Raw genomic sequence first — 26,632 nt, 5'->3', positions numbered from 1 at the left:
GCCGTCTTGACAAGCAGCCAATCAGGGTGCTGAGCGCGGTCACGTGACTCGGGCAGAGCGCTTCCTGCGGCGGTGCTAAACAGACTGGCCATTTCAGCAACGGACAATTACACTTATCGGGTGAGTACATGGGTTAGCAAGCGAGAACTAGCGTCCGGCTCACGATCTGTACTTTATACTTGCTTTTATTTCACAATCTTGGTCTGCTGATTTTAAGAGCCTGATTAAACTGTTCACTTGAGAGCAGTCTTTCGGATAGGCCCGAGCTATTTCCTGGTAACAACACTAAACCTACGGGTTTTTTTCTCAACCCGTATTCTGACAAGTCCCGCTTACTTGTTAGAGCTTGACTAACACTTTGTGCTTAGATGCGTCCCATTGATTGGTCAGTGAAATAACAACAAATCACAGCGCAGGGGGCGGGACATGACAAGCCAATAGAAGCTCAGAAGGTTTGGTTTGTCGGAATGTGGATAGGAAAACAACACTGTGCTTCTTTCAAGCTAAATAGTGTTCCATGTATTAACTCGGAATGTTCGCAAACTGTGTTGACGGAACAGTGAGAAGTTGTAAAAGTTCCGTTTTTACACGTGTGCACACTTTGTTGTCATGTTGTTATACTCGGCTTTCTGAGTATTTCGTGTTAAATAGAGTTTTAGGGTTTTATTTTGACCCTAAAAATAGGGGTCCAATATAGTCCGATTTTCCATAGTTAAGGTGTGTGTGTTTGTGTCTGTGTGTTTTGTTTGTGTCTGTGTGTGTGTGTGTGTGTGTGTGTGTGTGTGTGTGTGTGTGTGTGTGTGTGTGTGTGTGTGAGAGAGAGAGAGAGTGTGTGTGTGAATTAGTCAGAACGAACAAGGCAAAGTTTCACTTTTGGAGGATTTTTTCTTATTATAGACTCCCACAGCTAACTTTACTTTGTCGTGCTGTTTTATGACTTGTTTTATCCGGAACAGAAAGTTTAGGTCTAATCCTGTTTTCCTGTTTAAAGAGTTTTACACTTTACTGTGTTAATGGCAGCCAGCTTTCTTTTCCAAGCCACAGTTCATTGCATAGTTAAACTTTCAATTAGGACAAAATAACAAATTACTTCATCCATCAGTGACCCATAATGAAATGACCCATAATCCTCTGACATCCTATTTCTTATGTTCAGTATAAAAATCTCTGATTGTTCTGTCTGTATTGTTTACTTGCAACATTTTGATCTAGGGCCTTTTTTAACGTAAGCAATAATCTGAGTTACAACCGCTATAACAAGCTACTTACATTGGTTCCTTTTTTAAAAGCAAACCTTCCAAAGATTTTGCTATTGAGATCAAAAATAGACCCTGCTGATTGCCCTGACTAATGAACTAGAAAGCTAACTGGGATGCACCCAAAGAATATAAACCCAACATCATAGTGAATTTTTCAATATTTCCACATGGCGTATATGTTTAAATGTACCAAGCTGCTGGATCTGCTCCATACTACACATGGGGTCAACGTGCAGTCATGCTGATTAAACTCTAAGCTGTGGTAATAACTCTCCTGTTACACAGCAAACAGCCACCTCATGGTTAAGCAAAGCAACAAGAAAAAAGTAGACTCTAGCCAGGTAGAATTACCTTTTTTTTTGCGGTGAAAGGAGAGAGAACCACAGTTTGTAGATGATCTTTGGTTGTAAGATCAGTCATGAGGTGCTACACAAGTTGGTGTGCTTCTCCTCTCCTGATAAAGCATCACCCACTTCCTGGGAATCATTAAACATGTTCCTTGCCTTGATGAATACATTTGCTTTGTTATTATTATTATTATTATTATTATTATGGCAAATTATTATTTGTTCACGTCTATGTCTACCCATAAGCCTTTATAACAACATCCATCCTCTTTTTAGTTCCTGTGAGCAGCTTTTAGATCATATGATGCAATAGCTTCTCCAACGATGTCATCTATATAAATAACTATTGCCAGACACTATCAGTGTCCTCACTCTAAGTTACCATCTCAGAATCAGAATAGGCTGTGTGATCTATAGTGTATATATAAAGACAATGACAGTAGTCATGTAGTTACGTTAATGCAGCGAAGCACGCGAGCACAGAGCAGATGGCTGTTTTGGTTGGTGTCGAGTTGTTTTGCATTTGCTCTTAATTACAGACACTGTAAGCTAAATTCAGCATTAGGGGTGACTTCAGGCTTTTAGGCGTTGGTGAAGACTGTTTACTTCTATGGTAAGAAAGCTGCGAGTTGTTTTCTTTGCTACACTCAGGATTTGGTGTCCTGTTCAAATTTCACTACTGAATGTGTTTTACTTTTATATGTTTGGTAGACACTTTCTTTAATCCAGACCTTTTTTTTTTTGCATTTGGGACAGGATATAATGCAAGCTGCTTGAAGCGTTATATCCTGCTCAAGCGTTCAGCCAGCAGCAGCTCTTTATTTGACCGATAAGCACATTTCAGTGTGATTTTGTGAAATATGCCACCTTTAGGGGAAAAAAAGTGGGCAACAATACAGTTGGTAGAGTAATTTCTGAGAGTTTTCAACCTTTTTGTGAAGCGGAAAACCATTTGGGTGATGAACCTATTTTTCAGAGTATAAAATAAACAAAATTTGGTATTTTTTTTACTATACAGTGTGTCAACTAATCACACAAGCATACATGCTTACACATGAAAGGCAATTTAGAGATTCCAGTCAGCCTCCAACACATCTTAGGATCTGGGGAGAAAACCTTCAAAGGACAGGAGAACATGTAAGCTCTTTGTACACAGGGATGAGGCTGAAATCACCTAACCTTGGAGGTGTGAGACAAATGTGCTAAGCCACTATGCCCCTTCACAGAAGAACTAATAATAAACTGATTAGCAGTAGATTTGCTGAAGGGTTCCGTAAAGAGAGGATTATTTTACGTGTACAGAAGGAGTCTCCAGTGTCAGCATTTTGCGTAACGGTTTTCCACCACAAGAATGTGTTCAGGACAGTAAGCTATGCAATTTCTGGTTACTTGGTAACCCGATAAGCTGCATTTGTAGGTCTAAATAACTTCCGCTGAGAGATAAGAGACACTGGTGAAGGAATGCCTGTTGAAGAAAACCTGATAACACGAACTACCTTGTCTTGTGGACATTTCTAGTATAAATGGTTGATAAAATGTGTGATGGGTCGTTCATTAAAAACATTCAAGTTGTAATTGTTGGCAAATGTTTGTGGTGTAAGAGGAATCCATTACTTTGGGACATACTGTGTGTAGGTAAATAATGCAGTTTGGTGTGGTCATGCTACTCCTTACTACATCTCATATTTATTTAATTAAATACATCTAAAAATAAATACATTTTATAAATCCGTTTTATTTATTGAATTAATTTTTACACAGAGTATGTGAAGGATTTCAAGTGAACACAATTTGAACCCTGCGGCACACTTAGACAGAAACTTTCTGGAAGAGCAGACCCTACAAGTAAATGGAGGGACTTGCAGCAAAACTGTACACAGTGTACACATTGTAAGTCCTGAACACAAGGGAAAATCCCACAGGTCAGGACTCTGCCTACACCTAAAGGACAAGGAGCACTTTCTTTACAGAGAAGATGGTAACGACATATTAAACTGGAGTACTCCCATCATGTGTTCTCTGCAACGCTTTCATACTAATTCACACCTCTGGACCCTTCTGTCACTTCACACTCATTAGGTTTGAACTGTGAATCACAATGGGGACTTTTTTTTTTTTTTAAACTGAAAAATGTCATAGTTTCTGCAAACACAGAATCTTTTCATTATTGCTGCCTGAAAGAAAAAACTTTCTACGTCATGTTCAGCTGTCTAACATGGATATGTCTAAGACAGACCAGCAGCTATGTGATATTGAGCAGTAACATCAAATTGCAGTCATCAAGAGCTGAAGTAAGCACTGGTTTGTGATTCCTTTCTCCCCCAAAGCACCTGAAACTCTGGCAAGAAACTGAGGTGTGGAATAAGGGCTGTTGGTGCTCTAAACTCTTCTGACATCTCTGGAACTAGAGTTTTCATTTTCTGTATTTGTCAATGTATATGATCAAGCAGCTACCTCACTGCTAAATCTTTTACTTATTTCTGTCTGTTACAGTTTTTTTTTTTACCTGATCAATTTCCTTCCCTAATTGGTCACCTGCCAGTTCCTGCCACTCTACCAGCCAACTGTCCCATATCGTGCCTAAACCACCGCACAGGGAGTGTGAAGGTTAGCACAGGCTTCACGGAGTCATGTGCAGCCAGCTCAGTCACCTCGGTCACCTTAGGCTTGCTCATTGGAGATAAATATAAACACAGTTAAATACAAGTCTAATATTAATCTTGAACTTTTCTATATTATTAATCATTGTATAACATTAAACTAGTAGCACTGTGATTAACATGGGACAGGGAGTAAACTTTCCCTCATGTCCAGTTTTGTTCACTTGGCTCCAGGTAACAGATGGTTGTGACGTCGTTACCATTCGAACTCATGATCCTCACGTAGGATGTGTCTGGTGTGTTTTAAATGGCTGAGTATTTCTGTGATATTTTTTTGACTTAGGGCAGCATAGAGTGAAAAAGTTTTACTGTAACACCTAGAACTATGACTCATGGATATCAGATATGATGTTCTACATAGTCCCAAACCCACCCATTTCCGCCCTTGTCTCATGCTTGGCTATATTTGGCTGTGTTGAAGACCTCAAATGTGTGTGGCATCAAAACAAAAAATTGGCTCAATAACGCTTTGCTCTGCTTACATTTTGGCCTATTTATCAAACATGTGTCATGTCTTGTATTGGGTTGGATTTTAGCTTATTTGATTTGTAGCTCTGAGGTTCTTTGTTTTTTATTTCGCACTAGTGGTGGAAGCAGAAGTCCCAGCAATGGCCTCAGCTCCAGCTCCTATACCGGGTTACAGCTCCAGCTCTCTGGAGAACAGCTCCAGTCCAAACGTGAGTGCATACTGTTACTATGTTTTCTCAATGTCTCAGTGTCTCTCCGTCACAATGCACAGATATCTACACCTTCTTTCTGTTGGGGCTTAAATTCACTTTTATATTCCCGTGGCTTTTTCAAAGCACATTTCAAAAATACAGGTTACATTTGTTGTCATGTGCAGTGTGAACAATGCTCGTGGTTTTCGCTTTACTCAGTTATAGATGAAGGTGGGCTTGACTTTCTCTGCTCGCATTAATAAAAGATGCTTTTCAGTGTTATCCTGTGCTGTATAGTATCCGCTGTTGCACTGTACAGTAGCAAAATGCATTACCCTGTACCACTCATTCAGACAGGTGTACATATACATTACACTTAATGAAGTGTCCATATTGTATATTCTATAGTGCATGTGCAGAAATACTGTAATTAACACTTAATGTAGTAGCAGCAGTTATATGAGGTATTGTAATGTATTGTGCAAAACAGTAAGTGTTTATTGTACGAGTAATCCGAACTTGTCTTGTGATGTAAAAACGGAAGTAATCATTGGTACATGTGCATCTCACTTACAGTAGAGTTGCGGGAATTAATATTGTGAGAAAAACAGTAGTTGCCTCTCATGATATCTGTCAGCAGATAAAGTTTAGCCTGTGAAAGCACTAGTTTGATTCCTGACTATGCCACAGGCCTGGCTGTGAGCACTGGAGAGCATAATTTGCCGTGATGTCTGGGTTTGAGGGATGGCATTACCATCTCTCTCTGCTGTCAGTCACAATGACACTTAGTCCCTTCAGGATTCTGCAATTTTGCGCTCGCAGAAATGAACTCCAAATCAAGCAAACTCTGACATATTTGGAGCAATTGACAGTTTCTCAAATATTCCGCAGATCTGGGCCAAGACACGTCATGTAGCGTCATCACAACGCACATTTAGTCAAAGAACTCTTTGTTTCACCTGTGTCAAACATGAGTACGACTATTACAGACTGTAATTACATACATGTCTTCACTGCTAGTAGTTTTATAGAAGAATCCCGTGCTTGCGTTTTTGCCCGTTCAAGTAGATTTTTTGCTCATTTTTGGCTGCAACAATCACAAAAAACTAACCAATCACGTACATCTTCTGGCTCACGTATGAGGAAGAAGGTAGACAACACTCTTCTCGGTGTGTTCAGCTGCTTTGGGAAGTAACATGAGCAGCAATACAAAGATATGCAGTAGTTAGCAGGAATTTTATACAATTCTAGTGGGTGGCAGGTAGAAAATCGGAAAGAAAATCTAATCAGGGGAAATCTAAAAACAAACAAAAAATATGAAGATTTAAGATGTCTGCTGGTGAAAGTGATTTTAATGCCTCATGCCTCACGATGGCATTTTTTTTTTCAAAGATTTTATATTGACTTGATATGATGTGATAATACTACATCATTTACGAATGAGCATAACAAGCACAAATCTTACAAGTTTATTCCTTTGAAGATTTTTGATGCTTTTTAGTGAGATTCTGCTCATTCCCATTCCATGTCAAGCATTGAATACGGTTAAAACAATTAGTGCTTTAAGATTTTAATAATGAATTTATTAGTAAACGTGCAAAAATGTAATACAGGTCTGTATCATTGCAATGAAAAATATGATAATAGATAGTCAAGGAAAGATTGGGTTTCAAGATGTTCTAGCTTCACATATACTTATTTGTTTGTTTGTTTGTTTGTTTGTTTGAACAAATATAGCATTATAATTTGTATATAGTAGCCATGTAAATGAACAACTGACTGACTAAATAAATACCAGCTCTTAAGTGGAAATGTCACCTAATCCTACAGAGTAAAACGAATGGGATTTTTAGTTAAACAGGCCTAATTATCTTTCTACTTCATTTAACATGCTTGATTCTCCTCTTCAGCAGATTAACAAAGCTTTACTTGAAGAAGGCATGTTAGTGTTGTACAAAGCAGTACAAATTTGTATAGAAGTGCAACTTACAGGACATATCCGTTTTACACGGAAAAGGATGAACGTTTATACTATATTAGACTTTTCATTTGAATGTGACTCAAGCAGTATTACAATTGAATAGAGCTTGCTGAGCATGAGCACACACACACACACACACACACACACACACACACACACACACACACACACACACACACACACACACACACACACAATGGCATTGTTGGCAGGAGGTGATTTCTTGGCTGAATGTGGAGGGCAGACAGGAAGTTGGCATGCTGGTACACTTTTAGCTGGACCACTGCTGGACTATACATATGTTAGTGCTGCTTCTAACACCTGGCAGGTGAGAGTGACGGTTCTCTGTAGTGCCAGGGTGTGTGTGTGTGTGTGTGTGTATGTATGTATAGTGTGTGTGTGTGTGTCAGTGTCACCTCTGTCACTATTATAATTGCACCCATCCAGCCACCCATGGCTGACTGTCTCTCTCTCTCTCTCTCTCTCGCTTTCTCTTTTCCACACTCCTCCCCACTCACTCTCCTTCTCCCCCTTACCTCCCTCCCTTACTCTCTCTATGTTCAGTAGAAGAGGAAGAACCTTTCTTTACAGCAGAATCAGAGTAATTATCACAAATAAAATCTCTTCATTGTTATGCTTTGTCTGATGTTTTGAAGCAGTTTTTGGTATTTACTTATGTAGTCACCCTGATTATATGTATGATATTACTTTTAAATAAAGGCTAGTAAAAGTTTAAATTCTCTCTCTCTCTCGTTCTCCCTCTCTCATTTTCCTTCTCTCTCCCTCTCGTTCTCGTTCTCTCGCTCTCTCTCGTCTCTCTCTCTCTCTTCTCACTTTCCCCCTTATTCTCTTTTGTCTTTTTCCACTTTTCAATTTTTCAAGCTTTTTTGGGCAAATGCTATTTTACATGGGAAATTTATGTGAAAATCATTTTTTTCATGTGTTTTGCTACCACTTGGTATTAACCTCAGTCTCTGAATACAAGGGCACAGATAAAGGTGTGAACAGGGTCAGATACGTCTTGCGAGTTGCACATGACAGCATTATATTTGTATTATCAGAATCAGAAAGATCTTTATTGCCAAGTATGTTTTCACATTTGCTGATATCAAAAAGTCATCATGGTTTTCTGGTATGACGTCTGGTATGACTGACCCATTTCAAACGTCCAGCTATACCACTGATTCACAGCTTGCAGCAAGAAAGCTCTACCACATACACACCAGAAATCTAACTTTATAATCATTTCATATTGTTACATCCCAACCATACCCCTAAATGTCTTTTGGGGTCGTAACAAATGGGGGCTCGTCCGGGATACATGAACAGTCTCACATACTAAAACCGACTGAACAGCAATAGCCCTCTAACAAATTAGCACACGTCGTCTTTCTCTTTCTGTTTCTTTTTCTGTTTGTGATTCCAATCCTGATTCTGATTCTGGTTGATTGATGGATCGATGGGTAATGTCACGCAGGATAATGAAGACTGACAGATGTCCAATGGTAGGGATCTGCAAAGGTATATAGCGGAGCAAGGAGAGAGGGAGAGAGAGAGAAAGAACAAACAAAACAGCGAACCCACAAACATAGAATGTAACATCACATTAATTAAACCTCATTTATTATTACTTGCATATTGAAGTTTGCGCCTGTCATGTTGTTACCGTTCTCAGCATGAGCTCTGCTTGATTTACTGGATCAAGACTTGTTGTTTCACTAATTGTTCTCTTAATCACAAAGCTATTCTTTGTTCAGGACAATATATGCATGAAAACAGGACACATTTATCACCTTAATGAAATGAAATAGTTATTGAAAGATTTTAAGAATGCTGTATTTGTGCGTAGATGGTCGAATGCTGGAGTGGATTTTCTCTTTGACAGCCCAGATCAGAATCAGAATCAGGTTTATTGGCCGTGTTGACACACACGGGGAATTTGGTTCCAGCTGTTTGTGACTCTCAAAAGTACAGGCATAAATAAGACTATACTATACAAACTATACAAGACAATGCAGACGATGAGATACAATATACACAGAATGAGTATTAAATATGAATATAGAATATGAACATAAAGTAGGGGAGTGCAAATAACAATATTGTGCAATATTATGCTTTTTGTACAATATACAGCAGCAGTAGTGTGTGTAACATATACTGATGATGTGATGACTGACAGTCCTGATAATGCAGTGCTTATAGATATGAAGCAGGGAATATAATTATGGTGAGTTTTTAATCAGGGTGATAAGGGACCTGGGGAAAGAAACTGTTCCTGTGTCTGGCAGTTTTAGTAAGCAAAGTTCTGTAGCGCCTGCCAGAAGGGAGGAGCTGAAAGAGTTTGTGTCCAGGGTGCGAAGAGTCAGTGGTGATTTTTCCTGCCCGGTTTCTGGTTCTGAAGTGTTCATATTGAATTATTCAGAAGTGTGGTGGTGAAGTTAAAGGATGTCTCGCTGTAAAGCTGTTGAGAGCTATAAATGTTCAGAAAGCATGAAAATAAATCACCCTCTTCATGTTTCTGATTGTCGAAACGAAATACGAGTAGATGAGCCAAGACGCACAAGCCGAGAGACAACAGAGATTTTACAGGGCGACGTTGAGCGCCTGATGATTTAATAAAGAAATGCCGCCCAACAGCTAAAGATAAACACTGTGAGTGTTTGGTTTGGTTTTTGGTTCGCACGTTGGTGTTTGGTTTTGAATTACATTCCGGTTGCTCTTGGCAGATTTGGCAGTGTTGCCGTTAATGAAATGTGATCACAAACGTTCTTGTGGAGACGCATCCAAGACTCATGAAAATACCAAGTGTTAACACTTAACTATTTTAGTCATATTCGTGTGCTTGTGAACACTCATCATACATCGCCATGCAAAAGTCTGAACAGAGCCTAAGAAAAACATCAACTGTTCAATTAAAGCAGTTTCTGCACTTCTGTGGTTCAAAATTGTTGCTGTTTTCACCAGGTGTGTAACATCACTGAATTGTTTTGTACATCTCTCATACGGCCCATGTTTATAGTGTAACGTAACACACTGGGAGGAAATCTGCTCTCTTCGACATCTACGAGCTCACAAATGTGTCGCTGTGATTGACAGGAGAGAGAATAAGCCATCCCTAACACCCGGGTCCACAGGTGGCCGTGTCATTGTGACCATCTGAACTCGTAACCCTCAGACTTTTCCTTTTGCTTTTTAGAAAAAATCATTTAAATTTCCATGTCACAAAAGTAAGATGTAAGAAGCAGCACAGTTAAGAACTGGTCATTTTACAGCAACCAGTTTAACAGAGGACTCCACTGTAATCATTATACCAGTCCATTCCAGTCTAAGGTGTGATCCTGATGTCATTACGAGTGTGGATTTGGGTGTGAAAACACTATCAGCTTCTGTTCACAGTCGTTCTTCTGTTGTTTGATAATCCAGTTCCTCTGTGTTCTGAAGAGAGGAACTGCATGTTTGTGTATGTTTGCCTGGTTTATTAGTAATCTCTGTAAAGTAGAGCTCAGAACCCTGGAGCTCTCATGTGATAATGCTTTTCGGTGTATGTGTGTGTGTGTGCATGAGTATGTGTGTGTTTCCTCTTCACTGAGCTTGAACTTCCAACAGGAAAGTGACCAAGAGAAAGGCGATCTGGATCTGTGTCCACATGTGTACACACACACACACACACACATACGGATGCTGGAGTGAAAAAGATCTGTTCTGCTTTGTTCTCGCCCTCCACTACTCTCACTGTCCTGCTTTGACTCTTGCGTTCTCGTTTGCTGAGAACTGTAGCCGTGTTTTTTTTTCTTCCCACCAAATTTAAATTCAAATTTATTTGTAAAGCGCTTTTAACAATGGACATCGTGTCAAAGCAGCTTTACAGAACATAAACATAAAACAAAAGGTTAATATAAAGAATAATATGAAGATTAATAGAATACAAAAATTAAAGATTAATATTAGATATACTTAAATGTATTTGTATTTATCCCCAATGAGCAAGTCCAACACGGCTCCAGAACAGGTTACGCCTCAGGCTGGTCACCGCTTTACAATGCACTGTCACTGTGTAGTGGAGAACCTCTTATAGCATCACTGTAAGATATACACAGAAAGACACACACACCCATGTCAGGCTGATTTTCCTCTGTGTGTTGACAGGAATCCAGGGAAAGTCTGAAGATGGAGCCACTCGCAGATGTTGTTTTACTGCCAGGAGAGGAGAGAGTTATAGGTGAGTGTGTGTGTGTTTGTGTTTGTATATGTTAGCATAACATCTTAATTGCTTTTGCAATTTTATTTAAATTTTACTATGTGTATGTAGATGTTTGGTACTATATCTAAGGATGGTATGTACCTTACATGAGATAATGTACATTATGCAATGCTAGGGATGGAACCATATTTGAATACATTGTTCATGCTAATTATATAACATGCTCTAAACAGTTACAAATACAGATCTGAATAGGGGAACAATGTTTATTTAGTGCTTGCCGGATGCAACAAAAAGTCCCACAAATGAGAGGGTTTTTAATTTCAGGCAGTTTGTAAAGTCGGGTATGAAGCTCAGACAGACAAAGCCCTTGTTCATTGACATGAGCATGCAGCGGTCCTTAGTAACTACATGTCTCTGTGTTACTCTGCTTTATATTGGGCTACCAGTTTATTTATCTTCTGCCAAATAAAACCAACTAAATTTGTCAGTTCTATAATAGAACATCTTAAAAGATATTACGGGCAGATACAAACAAAACCAACTGTGAGTTGGATTAAAAAGTAGAGTAGGCTTTATATTTAATAAAAAAAATATATTTATTTTCAGATTTAAATCTGAATCTCGATCCGGATATTTGGTGCACTAAACGGATGCAGTCGGATACAGTTAGTTCCAGCACTAATACATTTATAAATGATCTTATACAAGTAAAATATCTACTCATAACAAGAATTTCAGCCCATTACTTACTATATTTTGCGATGTTGACTTTAAATATTGGGCATGATTTTGTTTAAGAGGGTTAATATCATTGCACCATGTGATTTGGAAATCGAATCCCATTTCATTAAATAAATGCTTGATTTTTGTAGGTTTTGTGTGTATCTTTCAGCAGGAACTTGAGCTAAGCAAAAACTACCTGTGTGTACATGTGTAACATTCAGCATGTAAAAAAAAACAACAAAAAAAAAACTTTTTTTTTTTTTTGAATAGTATCGAATTGAAGTTTATTGAATAGTATCAAGGAATAATATACAGGGTGTTAAAAAAATTGTCAACATCTAGTGATCTGATTTTGTTAAAGATATGTTTAAGATACCAAGTTCTACTTTTAGTCTGATGCACATCTGAAGTCTTAAAATGTAACGTGTCTGAATAAGTAAATTATTTTACAGTATACAGTTATGGATTAAAAATTATTTATTTACCAACACAAGCCAAGTGACCTTACAGTATTGTTACATGCAGCTAGGAAATGGACCTCAAATGACCTCAAATATAAAGTTAAAACTGGATGGATCCCAGCTAGATGCAGTTATTCTCTAATCAGCCAATCACGTGGAAGCTGCTGATGTTCAGATTTTCACATAAAAGTCTCTAGATAAAAATAAAGTTGTCAGTTGGTGTGTCAAAAGGTCATCGACTAAACAAGGTGTGTAAAATTATGGAAGGAATTCGTTCAAACACTTAATGTAGAATTATTAGACGCAGCTTTAAACGCAAGACTGCATTCTCTAAAACGTTTGCTGAAATATAACGTGACTGTGTATATCTGTGCTACTCCATTTTTACGAGCCTTTTATGTTTTCTCTCAGACAAAGACCTCATCTACATGTGCCCGTTCAATGGAGCGCTCAAAGGGAAAGTGTTCATCACCAATTACAGACTGTACTTCAAGAGCACTGATGCGGTGAGAAGCTGTCACAGAGTTTTATTGAAAGATAGGCACACTTCTCTCAGAGCAGCTCTCAGACACTCCAGATTTCCTATTTGAGGTAAATGTGCTCAGCAGACAGTTTCAGACACTGTGAGTCAGATTGCCTCCCTTCACCTCGCTCCACCTCTTCAGCAGGGTAACATCCAACAGCTTCCCGTCTTTCTGATCACCTGCCAGCTCCGACTGCAAGGTTTTTCTCAGAGCTCTGTCGCTCTCTTCTGTCCTGTTTTTTTTTTTTTTTTCCTTTTTCTCTTTTTACATGTGTCTCTGTCTTAAGAAGGTTTCTGTCTTCGTCCTTTTAGTTAATGCTCTCTTAGCCAGACAGCACGTCATGTTTGTCCTTGTGCTGCAACAGAAAACAAAAGGATAGGCATGGGTAGAAAAAAAAAAGGGAGGGCTGAACGAAGATCTTATGAGGGAGTCTTTCGTTTGTGTGTTGGCACGGTCTGTGGTTGGCACAGGCCAAGACACACCTGCAAGTTTCAGCTGTTAGCTCGATCTGTCGGAGTTCGAACCAGAAAAAGGTGGAACAAAAGAGCTGGATTTTCTAGAGAAATACTTTTAGTGATATTTCCTTTCTCACTGTATGTAGCAATGCTTAAATATGTACAGTTGCCCGAATCAGCTACTGTGCTGAAAACGTATTTGCTGGTTTGTGGCACACTCTGCTATAATAAAGATAAGATTTCTGAGTTTTATGCTACAGGAAGTAATATAAGACTAATAATAGTGTAATAATGCACATATGCCTTATGCAGAACAGCCGTTTAACCATGAACATGTAATTACATTTCTTTCTGTTTTGGATTTGTACAAATGGCAAAGAAGCGACAATAGACAAGGAGATTAATAAACAGTAAACATCGTTCTATAGGATACATTTCCGCTTTTCAAATAGACTCCAGGTTCACCGTATCCTTGACTAGAGATAGATAAAACACGTACTGAAGATGAATGACCATGAATAAAAAGCAGCATTTCTGTCAGTTTTGAGGATAATCCATGCATCTGGCAACCCAGAGCATCATCATGTAAATCTCAGAACAGCTCACATGCAACTGCTTTCCACCTAGTTTGGACAGTGGACAAGGTCATGTGCAGGTTTGCTTTTAATTACCTGATATTTAGTACATTAAACAGTACATTAAACAGAATATGTCTATATCGACCACACCTTCCTTTACATCATGGTTTTGTGTAATCCTCACTCAAATAAATACCCCAACAGGCAGGGTAGTAGATCAGACACTTGGTTTAGGTGATTGGATAGAACACTAGTTGTACTGATTAATGTTGCTGTCTGTATCACAGGACGTCACGGTTGCGCTGGATGTCCCGCTTGGTGTCATAAGCAGGATAGAGAAGATGGGCGGAGCCTCCAGCCGAGGGGAGAATTCTTATGGGCTGGACATCACCTGCAAGGTAGCACACTCTGCTTCAGAACAGTAATCTCACTGATCAGACATATTAGCTGAACAAAATCATCAAAACAGTATAAGTGTAGAGTCTTGCACTGACATTTAAGTGTTTAATTATTAATTTGGAAATGCTCGTTTCTTTCAGTCCTTGTACTCCAGGTGGAATTTGTGTGTAGTGGCTTTACTTTTTGCTGTTAATAAAATCTAGAAGATAACGTGTTCAGCAACTTACATCTTAGAATGTGTGTGTTTGTAGGACATGAGGAACTTGAGGTTTGCTCTGAAGCAAGAGGGTCACAGTCGTCGAGACATTTTCGGGGAGCTCTTTAAATACGCATTCCCTCTCTCTCACGGACTGGTCAGTTCAAGCACACCGCCGTTCGTTCACATTCATAATACATATTATTATTTTTATTATTGTGGTGGTTGTTTATAGTATGCAGGATTCTTGCATAACTTCTAAAGGCTGTGTCCAAAATCCACTCAGTAGAATGTAATTCCATTTTTTTTGTGTGTGTGTGTCTCTCTCTTTCCCACCAAACACCATAGCCACTCTTTTCATATTTGAGCCAGGAGAAATTTGACGAGAACGGCTGGGAAGTTTACAAAGCCCTGGATGAATACAGACGTCAGGTGAGGAACTGAGAAAACCTCCATCCGTTTTCTCAACGATCGGGAAACAGCACACTGTTTTTGCTTTGACGACACGGTCTCTGCTGCACAGCGTTTAATTCACCTCTGGTCTTAGACACATTTTTGTATTAACCTAGATTGTGCAGATTTTACCCCAGACTCGGATCCTAGTATGAGGAGATAGAAACAGTCATGGTCAGGGGTAGGAGCAGGTCTTGTGATTTATTCAGCAAATCCTCTCTTATCCTCTTTTCTATTTATTTATTTATTTATTTATTTATTTATTTATTTATTTATGAACTTGGGCTGATGAATTGGTTTGAATTGATTGCAGTTTTTGCCGTTCCCTGCAGATTTGACAACACATCGTGGCTGGTCTGTAATGCTCTTAGTGGCCATCAGACTTGTCACAGTAAAGCTGCTGAACGAGGTGTAATCTTTTTATTTATTTATTTATTATTTAATTTATTTATTTTTTTATTCCAGTGCAGTTTGGTCAAAATTATCAGGCTTTTCATGACTGAATGCTGATATGGGATTAGTTATTGCTTTTATAAATATGATGAGTTGGACAAGCATGGCTGCTCTTCAACCTGCAACTTTACCAACATGTTTAAGAAATTCAGCTTCAAGATCTCTGTTCATTCACGTTTCAGCAGCTAGTACTGATTCTAGAAACGTTGCAAGTGTCAGTGCACAACTTGCAATATTGTAGCACCGAGATATAAATGTACTTAAGAATATTGCTAAAAGTGTTAATCTCCATAAGTGGTGCAATTCATCATTTTAACTGCAGACAAGCACAGAATGTAAAGGGCAATTTCATGCTTATTTTGTGAGATGCAAAGATGTTCATTCATTTTTTTTGACTTTTAAACTCCAGATTTTTGCCAGATAATTTTTCGTCTGCCTCCAAAATGTCTGTTTCTATTCTTAATTAATCCCCTAGGCTAGTTTTGCATGTATCATCTGCGCAAGGTCTGTCACTTTCACGGTTTAATGTCATTTTAATTGTATAGTGCGTTCAGCAATAGACTCAATAGATGTCTCAGAAATCAGAAACCTGGATGGAGATTTTGATGCCTAATGACCAGAGATGATAACTGAAAGGAAAGATTTACTGAGATGACATGAGGAAGAAACCTGGTGAGAAACTAGACTCAAACTATGGTGCTTTATTTTTTTTTCTTTCCTTCTTTTCGCTCTTCCACTACTGAATAGTGGGATGTGGTAGCTCAGTGGTTAAGGTGTTGGACTACTGTTTGGAAAATTATGAGTTTGAATCCCAGGTCCACCAAGCTGGCACTGCTGGGCCCTTGAGAAGAGACTTAACCCTCAATTGCTCAGTTGTGTAAATTGAAATAAAAAAATGTAAGTCACTCTGGAAAAAGGTGTCTGATAAATGCAAGAAATGTAAATGAATACGAACAGTGCTGTTTGTTCAGATGTGTGTAACTGTGTGTTTACAGAATATATGAAATTATTTTACTGACTCACTATTACAGAAAAAAAAAATTTCATTTAGGAAATTTTATTTTACTTTCATTAAATATACTTACAGTGAGCACTATAGAGGTCCTTACACTTTGTGTGAGATTTCAGTGTGAAATATTTGTGCGATATATTTCAGCATTCATTGATAAAGTTCACAGATTGCATATTTGGCTACAATGAGAACTGTATACACATGCACTAAACACACTCAAATGATCTCCTCTGCTTTTCCTAGGGTCTACCTAACGATAGGTGGAGGATTTCTTTTATCAACTCTAACTATGATCTGTGCGACACTTATCCCACTATCCTTGTTGTCCCGTTCCAAACCACGGAAGAGGATCTGCGGCGAGTGGCCACGTTCCGCTCCCGTTGTCGTATACCGGTGAGCTTAGACCTCAAGTCCTTATTGCATAGACCATCAACCAGACCAGACATACAATATACATCCATATGTACAGTAGCACCCATATTAAACTGTTTACATGCAGGTTCTGTCTCATACACTCCCTTGCTGTTTTGCACACCACATTTCAATACCTTATCCAACTGCTGTTATTACACAAGTGTATATCTGTTTACTAGAACTGTCTTTGTTCAGATTACTCTATTGTTCCACAATGTACACGATATAGAGTACTGTATGTACGCTGGCCGGCGCTATTTTGTGTATTTGTCCCTGTAGTGTTTCGTATTGTCTGTCTTTTCTCTCGCACTGTTTGCACTAGTTTGCACACGATGCACTTAATGTGGCTATGACAACCTACTTTAAGTCCTTAGCTCTGTGTTGTTTTATGTAGCACCAGGGTTCTAAAGAAACGTTGTTTCATATCACTATGTACTGCGTCAGCTATATATGGTTGAAATGACGACAAAAAGCTACTTGACTTGATGCAGTGTGAGTGAGCTTTACCTGTGTGTACAGGTGCTGTCATGGATCCACAGGGAGAAGCAGGCGGTGATAATGCGCTGTAGTCAGCCCCTGGTAGGAATGAGCGGCAAGCGCAATAAAGACGACGAACGCTACCTCGACATCATCCGGGAGACCAACAACACGCCCAAACTCACCATCTATGATGCCAGGCCGAATGTTAATGCTGTGGCCAATAAGGTGAGCGGGTTATTGACAAACTGTGCATGATTGTAGAACTCGACACCTTTTATATTTTCTGTGATATATATATATATATGTACTTTTGTAATAGTTCAAACAGTAATTTCGGCTTCACTTTGGCTTGCAGAAAAATCTTTGCTTTCACAGCTTAGGTTTCTGATAATGATAAGTAGTAACAACCTACAGTGTTTAATCAGCTCTAATTCACTGACAACTGCTAATAATTAAGATGATGTGAAGCTAACCAAGTAGCCACAGAATTAAGGAAAGTCCCTTAAGTCTGTGTAAGAAAACATTTTCCACTGTCTGAGCTGCACGAGAACATCAGGAGTAACAGCAGGCCTTTAATAAATCCATCATCAGAAAACTAACAGGAGAATAAATATTCATCACAGTTACACAAAGTAACAACACCACGTAGAGCTTTGGAGCTGATCATTCTGTGCTCTGTGGTTCCTGCAAAGTGACCACTGCCTAAAAATGTCACTAACTAGGTTTTTTTTTCTCCTACAAATTGCTGGATCTCAAAGCAATTCAGCATCTCTGTACCACCTCGCAAAACCTATTGCTCTCTGTTTTTATTCAATGCAGAAAAAAAATGTTTTTTTTTTCCTACTAGAACTTACCAGATGATGCTGAGTATTTTAATTTAATGCCTCATAAATGTAAGTAACTGAAAAGCATGGCAGATCACCACAGTGTAATGACTCTTACAGCTGTGTTTTGTATATTAGATTTTCTCTTTCATAAGTTATTAGTCAGATTTTAGCCAGTTGATTAATGGCAGTACTTAGTGGGGGATAACCGAGGAGGGAAAAAAAAAATCTCATTTTCATCAAACTTCATACAGTTCCAATATGTTACTTTTATGCAGTAAAATAGGAGAGCAGATTTATTTTTGAATTGCATGCTGTCATTAAAGGAAGCCTTACTAAAGATGTAATGTGCTAAATTCTAAGTTCTGCAGTAGTTGGAAGTGGGTGTGTGTTTATAGGTAAGCTCATTAGTCTACAGATTATGACAGCATGTTTTTCCAGCTGCAAAGCTTTAACATTAGCATATAGCCCATACCAGAGAAGACCGTTAACTGGGTTAACCTAGCAGCCAAGGGGGGCACTCCCAGCAAGTGTATAGCGCTTACACGTTGCCGGTGTGTCTTCGGAGGCATTCATACCTTAGTTTAGTAAACAAAGCACAGTTTGCACGAACAAACTGGTCACATGATAGCGCTCAAGTGCACCATGTTACTGAACCTGAGGCCTGTGGGCCTTGCAGGATGTGGTGTGAGTTCAACTGCACTGGAACTGTGCTACGATTCCTGTGAATGGGTCTGCACTTGTTCAGGAAGTAAAGTTTCCACTACACACATGCACCATAAGTGACTCAGGAGTGGTGAGGTGCCCAAAATAATATTAAAAATCAGACCACAGCAAATGTACCCAGCTTTGCAAAGTATAGGTGCAAAGATAAGAGGACAAACATTTCACCTTAGTCCTTGTTTATTTGCAGACAGATATTATATTTCATTATATTCTGACTTACATTTTGAGGAGAATTTTTGTTTACTTCTATAATTAGCTTGGTCATGTGGAGGTTATGAAAGCATGCACTAGTTTCTCAGGTTTATGTGGGTCAGCATATTTAGGACACATTTTTTTTAAGTGATGATATTGTGCAGGTTTAAATGCGTTACTCATGTGGAAGTCAAATACTATAACAGAACATCTTTTGTATTAAAAGATTCATTTTATATTTGTTTGTTCAAGTTCGGGATCATTGCAGCACTGTTTCTTGTTCACTGGAATATATCTCCATCTTTGACCTGTGAGTGTATGGGGCATTTGCAGGATTGCTGATTAGACATGGACTGCCTGTGTTCTGTTCTGTTCTGATCCTGTTTGTAGGCGTGTTGGTTTTGTCCGCTCGATCCGTTACTCATCATGCCGACTGACATAACAAATGAGGTAGAGTTTAGCAAACAGAAGACGGAACTGTGTGTGTGTGTGTGTGTGCGTGTGTGTGTGTGTGTGCGTGTGGCACAAACTGCCTGAATTGAAACAAGTAGAGCACTAATATTGCACTGATGTATTTAATCTGCGGACAGCATTTTGTAAAAAATCTGCGCTGATTCACTCGTGTTGCTCACTCAGCTGTGCAGAGTCTTGTTGATGGTGGTAAGCATGGTGTCACCTCTCAAATATGCAATGTCCACTTCTTGTTTTGACCTTTAACTTGTTACCTCCTAGGCCACAGGAGGAGGTTATGAGGGTGAAGATGCCTATCAGAATGCAGAACTGGTCTTCCTCGACATCCACAACATTCACGTGATGAGAGAGTCACTAAAGAAGCTCAAGGACATTGTTTACCCCAATGTAGAGGAGTCCCACTGGCTGTCCAGCCTGGAGTCCACTCACTGGCTGGAGCACATAAAGGTAAAACATGGATAAGCTTTAAGTTTATTGCCACTGTTGGAAAGTTTTGAATAATCATGTGGCATAAACCGCATTGTAAATGTGAAGGGCTGAATTCTGGCAAATGACCAAAAAAAGAGCAAAAGTAGGTCTTTTCAGAGACGTTTCAGAAAGGATTTTCACACAAACAGAATCCTGGTTTATCTCGTTTTATCTCATTTCACATTTCACACTGCTCATACATAACCCGGGGTTAAGACTTAATCATGGTTAGTCATAAACTGACATTTCACACTAAACATTCATAAATCCTGGGTTAATTACTCACTTATTCCCATATCTCTGGTGTTTACAGGCAGGAAGCCGAATTTTTTGCTGCTCAGATAAAAAGCGGTATTAACCCCACTTCTTAGAGTTTGGAAGGGCAATAGGGGCAATGTGAAAAGCCGTAGAGAAGGATGTTTTTTTCTTCTTATAACAAACTGCACTCGGGGACACAAAGCCATGAATGTATTTCACCAGAAACTTGCCTAGGTTGTTTTCCTGCAAACATTATGCTGGTTAAGGAGCCAGTTAAACCAGCGTAGCAGTAATCACAGACTGTTGCCTTTAGATGTTTAAACCTTTACTAGCTAGGTGTGATTTCCTCAAACAGTGGACTTGAATATACAAGTATATATATCGCTACCTGTGTGTGCTGTAGTGACATCTACATGAGTCTAATAAATTCAGATCAGATTCGAGATGTCTGAATATCTACGATGCTCTGGCTTGAAAGTCAGAATGAAATTTTTACAATACAAATTCCCCTCCACTCACATTCGAAGGTACTTAGATTTTACAACGAACAAACAACGTAACCTGTGGGTAAAAATAGCATCAAATTATTTCACTATTCATTGCCCTTCTTCGCTGCCATCACACTATTTTACATATTTATAGAAATAATGCTTAAAGCTTAATAACAAAATTGCAATAGATATAGAATGTATTATATAGAGGATTAGCCGTTAGATTTGTTCTTAATGCAGTCTAAAACAAGCATTTCCATTTTTAAAAAGAATTGTCTTAGTGTTTCCTAACGTTTTTAATTGCATTATGTACGATCACTGTTCACGTTGTAACAAAAGAAGCTTTGTGACATTGGACCAATCACATTCAATATGCAAATTAGATTCAAACTGCTACTGCTACAGAGAGATAATGGATGCAGTTAGTTAGTAGTTAGTTGTAATGTTAATATTTTCCTGATTTTCTCTGGTCTGTTCTCATCCTGCTGTAGCTGGTGCTGTCAGGAGCGATTCAGGTAGCAGATAAAGTGTGTTCGGGCAGCTCGGTGGTGGTGCACTGCAGTGACGGCTGGGACCGCACGGCTCAGCTCACCTCTCTGGCCATGCTGATGCTAGACTCATACTACCGCTCATTCAGGGGCTTCCAGGTGCTGATCGAGAAGGAATGGATCAGCTTCGGACACAAGTTCGCCTCGGTGCGTCTACGTTCTCTACACACTTTAACCTGTACTGTTGCTTGTGGTGCATTCTGTATAACCACAAGGTTTATTAGAAAAGTTTATTATTAAACTTTATTACTGTAGCTTCACAAGATCACTTAAGATTAAGGTGTGTGTTTTCAGAGAATCGGCCACGGAGACAAAAATCATGCGGATCAGGACAGGTCGCCTATATTCTTACAGTTCATAGACTGTGTGTGGCAGATGACCAAACAAGTAAGTGGTATTGTGATGTCAGAAATAAAGGTTATTAGTTTATCAGCTAGCACGTAAACCTTATATCAGGAAATGTTACCTTTATCATTCAATTATTTACTTAATTTGAGTTATTATAGCATTATTAATAGTCTGTCAGCACAGTCAGTACTGCTTTACATTCACATTTCCTAATTTACAGCCATTTTTATCACGTGACATACAGTATGATTGAGCTGAACAGATGGAGTACAGGTTAAGGGTTTTGCTTAAGCAGTACACTGGCAGCTCAACAATATCAGGAATTGAATCTTATGATCAGTATTTCAGAGCTCTAAATGACAACAGGTTCGTAGGGTATCTCGTGAGAAATGTAGTGTAATTAATAAGAGTGAATCTGTTCGAACTGATATCAATATTCTAATGTATTATGCCACAATCTCATTTACCTGCTATGCCAGTAAAACAATGAGCAACACCATTACTGCAGTAACAAGTAGCTGGTGGGACAATCAATCCTATTTTAATAATAAATGCTTCTTTTCACCTAGTTTTAATACACGTGTGTATTGTTCTATTGCAGCACTGCCGTTTAGCTGTGAAAGTAATTTGATCATGATGTTTATCTTAAATGTAATCACAACTATCATGACTTTCTACATATCCCCTAGTGTTAATGAAATGCATTTGACCCTTCTGTTCTTCCTGCAGTTCCCAACAGCCTTTGAGTTCAACGAGCATTTTCTCATAACGATCCTGGATCACTTGTACAGCTGTCGCTTTGGCACGTTCCTCTACAACTGCGAGAATGTCCGTGAAAACCTTGTAAGAAACACAAACAGTAATGTGGGTCTCATCAATCCTCTCTCTTGTTCTGGTGGTGTTTTTTTGTTTGTTTGTTTGTTTGTTTGTTTCAGTGTCATGCCTAAGTATTTACCTGCTTAACACTGCATTTTACTTGCGTTAAAACTTGCAACTAAAATGAACTTATTTTGCATTACATATCATGAATCTACACAAAATAGTAATAAATATTTAGTAGGGGATTTAGTGAGAGAGATTTTATGATGGTCATCGACCAGAGATTTATCACTCTAATAAAGAGATCATTGCAGTGGCTGTCCATCACAAGCCTGGTTTGAAATGAGAAATATCGGTTTTTGTCTCTCTCTCTCTCTCTCTCTCTCTCTATCTATCTCTCTCTCTCTCTCTCTCTCTCTCTCTCTCTGTGTGTGTCAGTCTGTCTGTCTCTCTCTCTCTCTCTCTCTCTCTCTCTCTCTCTCTCTCTCTCTCTGTGTCTCTCTCTGTCTGCTGCTCATTGTGTGAAGTAGAGCATGTGATGCGCTTCAGTGCATCTAAATCGGAGCAGGGTGCACTTAAGGGAGATGAAACATTGATTGTGTGGCCCACAGAGCCAAGTGCAACAACAACTGTGTTACCGAATGCAGTCACACTTCACACTCGCACACCTCAGCTCCTCAGAAATGCTTTCCATGTCTAAGTGATGGATTTCTCTCTCATTGCTCATAAATGCCCTCAGTTGTATTTTACCTGATTATGGTTTGACTTATATCACAGTGCACATGTTATTGCATTGATCATGTTAACACAAAGCTGTGGAGGTTGTATTAAATGTGATCTTTTTGTTTAACTTTTTTCCCAACAGAAAGTCAGGCAAAAGACGGTGTCCCTGTGGTCTGTGATAAACAGTGACATGTCATCTTATGTGAACCCCTTTTACACACGCGAAGCCAGCCGTGTGCTTTACCCTGTAGCCAGCATGCGCCACCTAGAGCTCTGGGTGAATTACTACATCCGCTGGAACCCTCGCATACGCCACCAGGTAAGAAGATATTAAGATGATAATTCAGCTTTGGTAGCTGAAGGGCTGCTCAGGTGCATTTGCATGTTAATGTGTTTTTCTGAGTCTACAAGGTGCTTTTAGTGTGCAGACTTCGTGTTTGTGTGTGTGCTTATTCTTGTCCTTATTTCTGTGTCTTTGTTATTGCCTTTGGGTGTGTGTGTGTGAGGGGGAGAGAGAGAGAGAGACAGACTGAATGTGTGTGTGTGTGTGTGTGTGTGTGTGTGTGTGTGTGTGTGTGTGTGTGTGTGTGTTTCAACCTCTCAGCTTCACTGGTGCAGAAAATCCTCTTTCCCTAGTTTAATTACGTCCTGACTGGCACGACAGAGAGCTGCCGCTCACACTGCCTTATCTCCACAACAGACATGCACGCACACACACTCACATGCACAATGTCTCAAAGTTCTCGTGCTCACTGTACAATCACTAATATAAATATAAACCTCAAACAAGCAACACAAATACTCCTTTCCATCATGTTCACTCATTTCTTAAGTATTTTCTTTCGGCCATTTAAAGTATTATGAATTATAAAGTAATTTTTTATAGAAAGCTGAACCGTAATTAAATTTTTGAAATTGCTGAGTTTTAGAAATAGCTTGTGCTGCAGCACAACTTCTTTGGCAACAGAAAGGAGCCGTGATGTGATGGATTGTGTTTTTCTGCACTATTGTTGTCTGTTTCGCCCTCTGGTGGATGAAGGGTGTATTGCAGCCATTATATGTAAACACTTCCACTATAGCAGAGATACATGGTGTAGCAGGACGAATAAGACGGAAGTAGAAAACTTCTAATGCTGTTGCCTTAAAACATCATAATCTGTTGCATGTGGTTATAGATGGTGGACATTCACACAGCCTTAATTCAGCTTCATATTTTCAGTATTATCTGCCACGTAGAAAATTGGATATGGGCAACATGACACAAAAAGGTTACTATTTTATTTAGACAGTGACTGAGATGCTTGATAATAATTTCCACAAGTTCTGTATCTTTCTAGCTCAGAATTATGAAAAGTTGAAATATCTGTCAGTGATGAAGAGCTAGATTACTAGCGTAAATCCAATGCAAATAGTAATACTGTATACTACTACTGTTTAGAGGTTCCAAAATATTGGGGTCCAATTGTGATTCAAGATTTGGTGTTTGTGTATGTGTGCAGCAAAGCCCGGTTGAGCAGCGCTACAAGGAGCTCCTAGCACTCCGTGATCAGTACCTGAAGAAACTGGAGGAACTGCAGCTGTCTGATTCCACTCCTTCCTCCACCCACTTGACTAACAGCTCCACCCCGAACGCTGCCTCTCCCAATCAGCACCTCACGCACCTGCAGACGCCCTTCTGATGTCACAGACACACCTCAACACGCAGGACGTTTTGTACATAGCAATAGTAATAATTATAACGCTGTTAGTAGTGATGTCAGTGATAACCAGTAACAGAAAAATATGCGATTATGCAATAATTATGTCACAGCATGGCCTTCATAGCGCAAAAGTCAGTCAGGGGGGAGCAAGAAGCCTTAATGACGCAGCGGTGTGTTTTTTTTGTTTGTTTGTTTGTTTTGTGTGTGTGTTGCTGGTAAAAGCTCTTCCTGAATTGTAAATACGGTGAAGTTAAGTTCATGAAGGATCAAAATTAAGAATGTGATGTATGCTGGAGTTGTCAGTTTGTCTGTTATGGTCACAAGGCCTTAAGTGTGTGAGGCAGAGTTGGGAAAAGTGTGGTGATGCTTAACGACAGGGTATGAGTATGAGCTAGCTTTATTACGGAGAGAGAGTTTTGGGAAATGGATTAAGGTTCAGGAAGAGCTGTTTACGTTTGCATGTCTGATTTCCGCTCAGTCCGGTATCATCCAGAGATTGTGATTTGTCTGTGTCATAGACTTGGTCGAATTTGTGACTTAAACTCAAAGGTGTTTGAGGGCATAGCATTCGTCTTGAGTTAGATAAGACATGTGCGTGTGCTATTTCAACATTTCAAGCATCCAGGGTATTGTTTGCTCAAAATTCTCATGCAGACTGGGAGGAAAATGTCCTAAAATGCTTTGGATGCGCTTATAATACAGAACCCGGGTTTTGGGGCTACAAAGACCAGTTCTGTGCCTTTTCTATCTGAGGTGCTCTGCAACCTCACATAGACATTTTATAAGCAAAACGATTGTTTTTCTGCAGGCGGCATCGGTGGCAATGAAGGAGAAATTTCTTCTTCCTTCCATTTCTGATCTACAGGGTCACTCTCCAGTCCAGCATCAATGACTTTGGGTTAAGATTTAAGATGCATAAAGTATACTGAGTCTTCAACTCGCATTCAGGTTACTTCCTGTGGACAGAAGCTGCGTGGTCCTTTAGAGCTGAAACTAAAGCTAGTGATTTGGGAGAAGCTGCCCTCTTGAGCTGTTCTAGTGTCAGTACTATCAGACACAAAAACCTGGCATTAAGACTGAACACGTGTAGGAGCAGCTCATCAGGGCACCTGGGTGCCAAAACTAATGCTGCCTCAGAAGAGCTGACCTATTGAAGTCTTTGGCCTCAATGAGGAGATGAAGTTTAAACCATATTGTAAGAAGAATAAGAAAAAAAAACACGAAACACTTTGCTGTTAGTTGTGTTTTTTTGGGGGGAGAATCTATTTTTTATTTTGTACAAGCACCATAATGATGTAATTACCTCAACAAAAGCCTATTTTACTGTTGAAACTTTGTTGTAAAATATAATTATTTTATTCAGTGTAAAATTTGACAGTTTTATAAAAAGGAGAGTAATAAGAAAAACCTGTTTTGATTGAGCTGTTGCTAATTAGTGGACTTCATATTTCTTTGCTGGGCATTTAGATTTTCTTTATACCATTTTTAGAGATGTGAGAGAAATGTCAGAATTGTGTTCAACTATAGGGATGTTTCATTCTCCATCCATTTGCTGTGAGTGTAAAACTGAGTGAAGGAGTGTATGTTGTTTCTTTCTTTCTCGTGGCAATGGGGATATTAATGGGGATAGTATCTGACATTTGGCCTTTTTTTTTTTTTTTTTTTTGGGATCCATCATTTCTGTTTCTGTTTTCTCTCATGTATACTCCACTGTTTGATGACCGCCTCTTGTTCTGTAAATAATGCTGATTAAATTAATTTAAAGATTTTTACACGTCTAAAGATGTCCTGCACATGACTTTC

At 39.1% G+C, this 26,632-nt stretch overlaps 1 protein-coding gene across 4 annotated transcripts; it reads left to right on the top strand.

The window, feature by feature from the left end:
* Window positions 1-26,607, top strand: mtm1 (myotubularin 1). Of its 4 annotated transcripts, none has more exons than XM_027134366.2 (15): window positions 1-120; window positions 4,852-4,943; window positions 11,056-11,128; window positions 12,709-12,803; window positions 14,142-14,252; window positions 14,505-14,606; window positions 14,798-14,881; window positions 16,611-16,760; window positions 17,301-17,486; window positions 19,736-19,921; window positions 21,183-21,386; window positions 21,534-21,626; window positions 22,317-22,430; window positions 23,272-23,448; window positions 24,629-26,607. In XM_027134366.2, exons 2-15 carry the CDS (start codon window positions 4,875-4,877, stop codon window positions 24,806-24,808), a joined length of 1,824 nt encoding a protein of 607 aa, XP_026990167.1. In that variant the 5' UTR covers window positions 1-120; window positions 4,852-4,874; the 3' UTR covers window positions 24,809-26,607. The 4 variants fall into 4 exon arrangements, with proteins under 4 accessions (XP_026990167.1, XP_026990165.1, XP_047661912.1 ...); XM_027134364.2 differs by having other exon boundaries at window positions 22,317-22,451; XM_047805956.1 differs by having other exon boundaries at window positions 79-120; window positions 4,849-4,943; window positions 22,317-22,451.
* The last annotated feature ends 25 nt before the right edge of the window (window positions 26,608-26,632 follow it).

Source organism: Tachysurus fulvidraco, chromosome 1 (assembly GCF_022655615.1).
Source record: "Tachysurus fulvidraco isolate hzauxx_2018 chromosome 1, HZAU_PFXX_2.0, whole genome shotgun sequence".
In the NCBI taxonomy this organism is placed as follows: Eukaryota; Metazoa; Chordata; class Actinopteri; order Siluriformes; family Bagridae; genus Tachysurus; species Tachysurus fulvidraco.
Note: the sequence above shows the minus strand (reverse complement) of the source record. Positions and strands in the feature narration are given on the sequence as shown.

Coding starts and splice junctions, on each gene's coding strand:
- mtm1 (XM_027134364.2), top strand. CDS start 4,875: ATGGCCTCAGCTCCAGCTCCTATACCGGGTTACAGCTCCAGCTCTCTG. Junction 22,452..23,271: donor TAAGAAACACAAACAGTAAT/GTGGGTCTCATC, acceptor TTTTCCCAACAG/AAAGTCAGGCAAAAGACGGT. Junction 23,449..24,628: donor ACCCTCGCATACGCCACCAG/GTAAGAAGATAT, acceptor GTATGTGTGCAG/CAAAGCCCGGTTGAGCAGCG.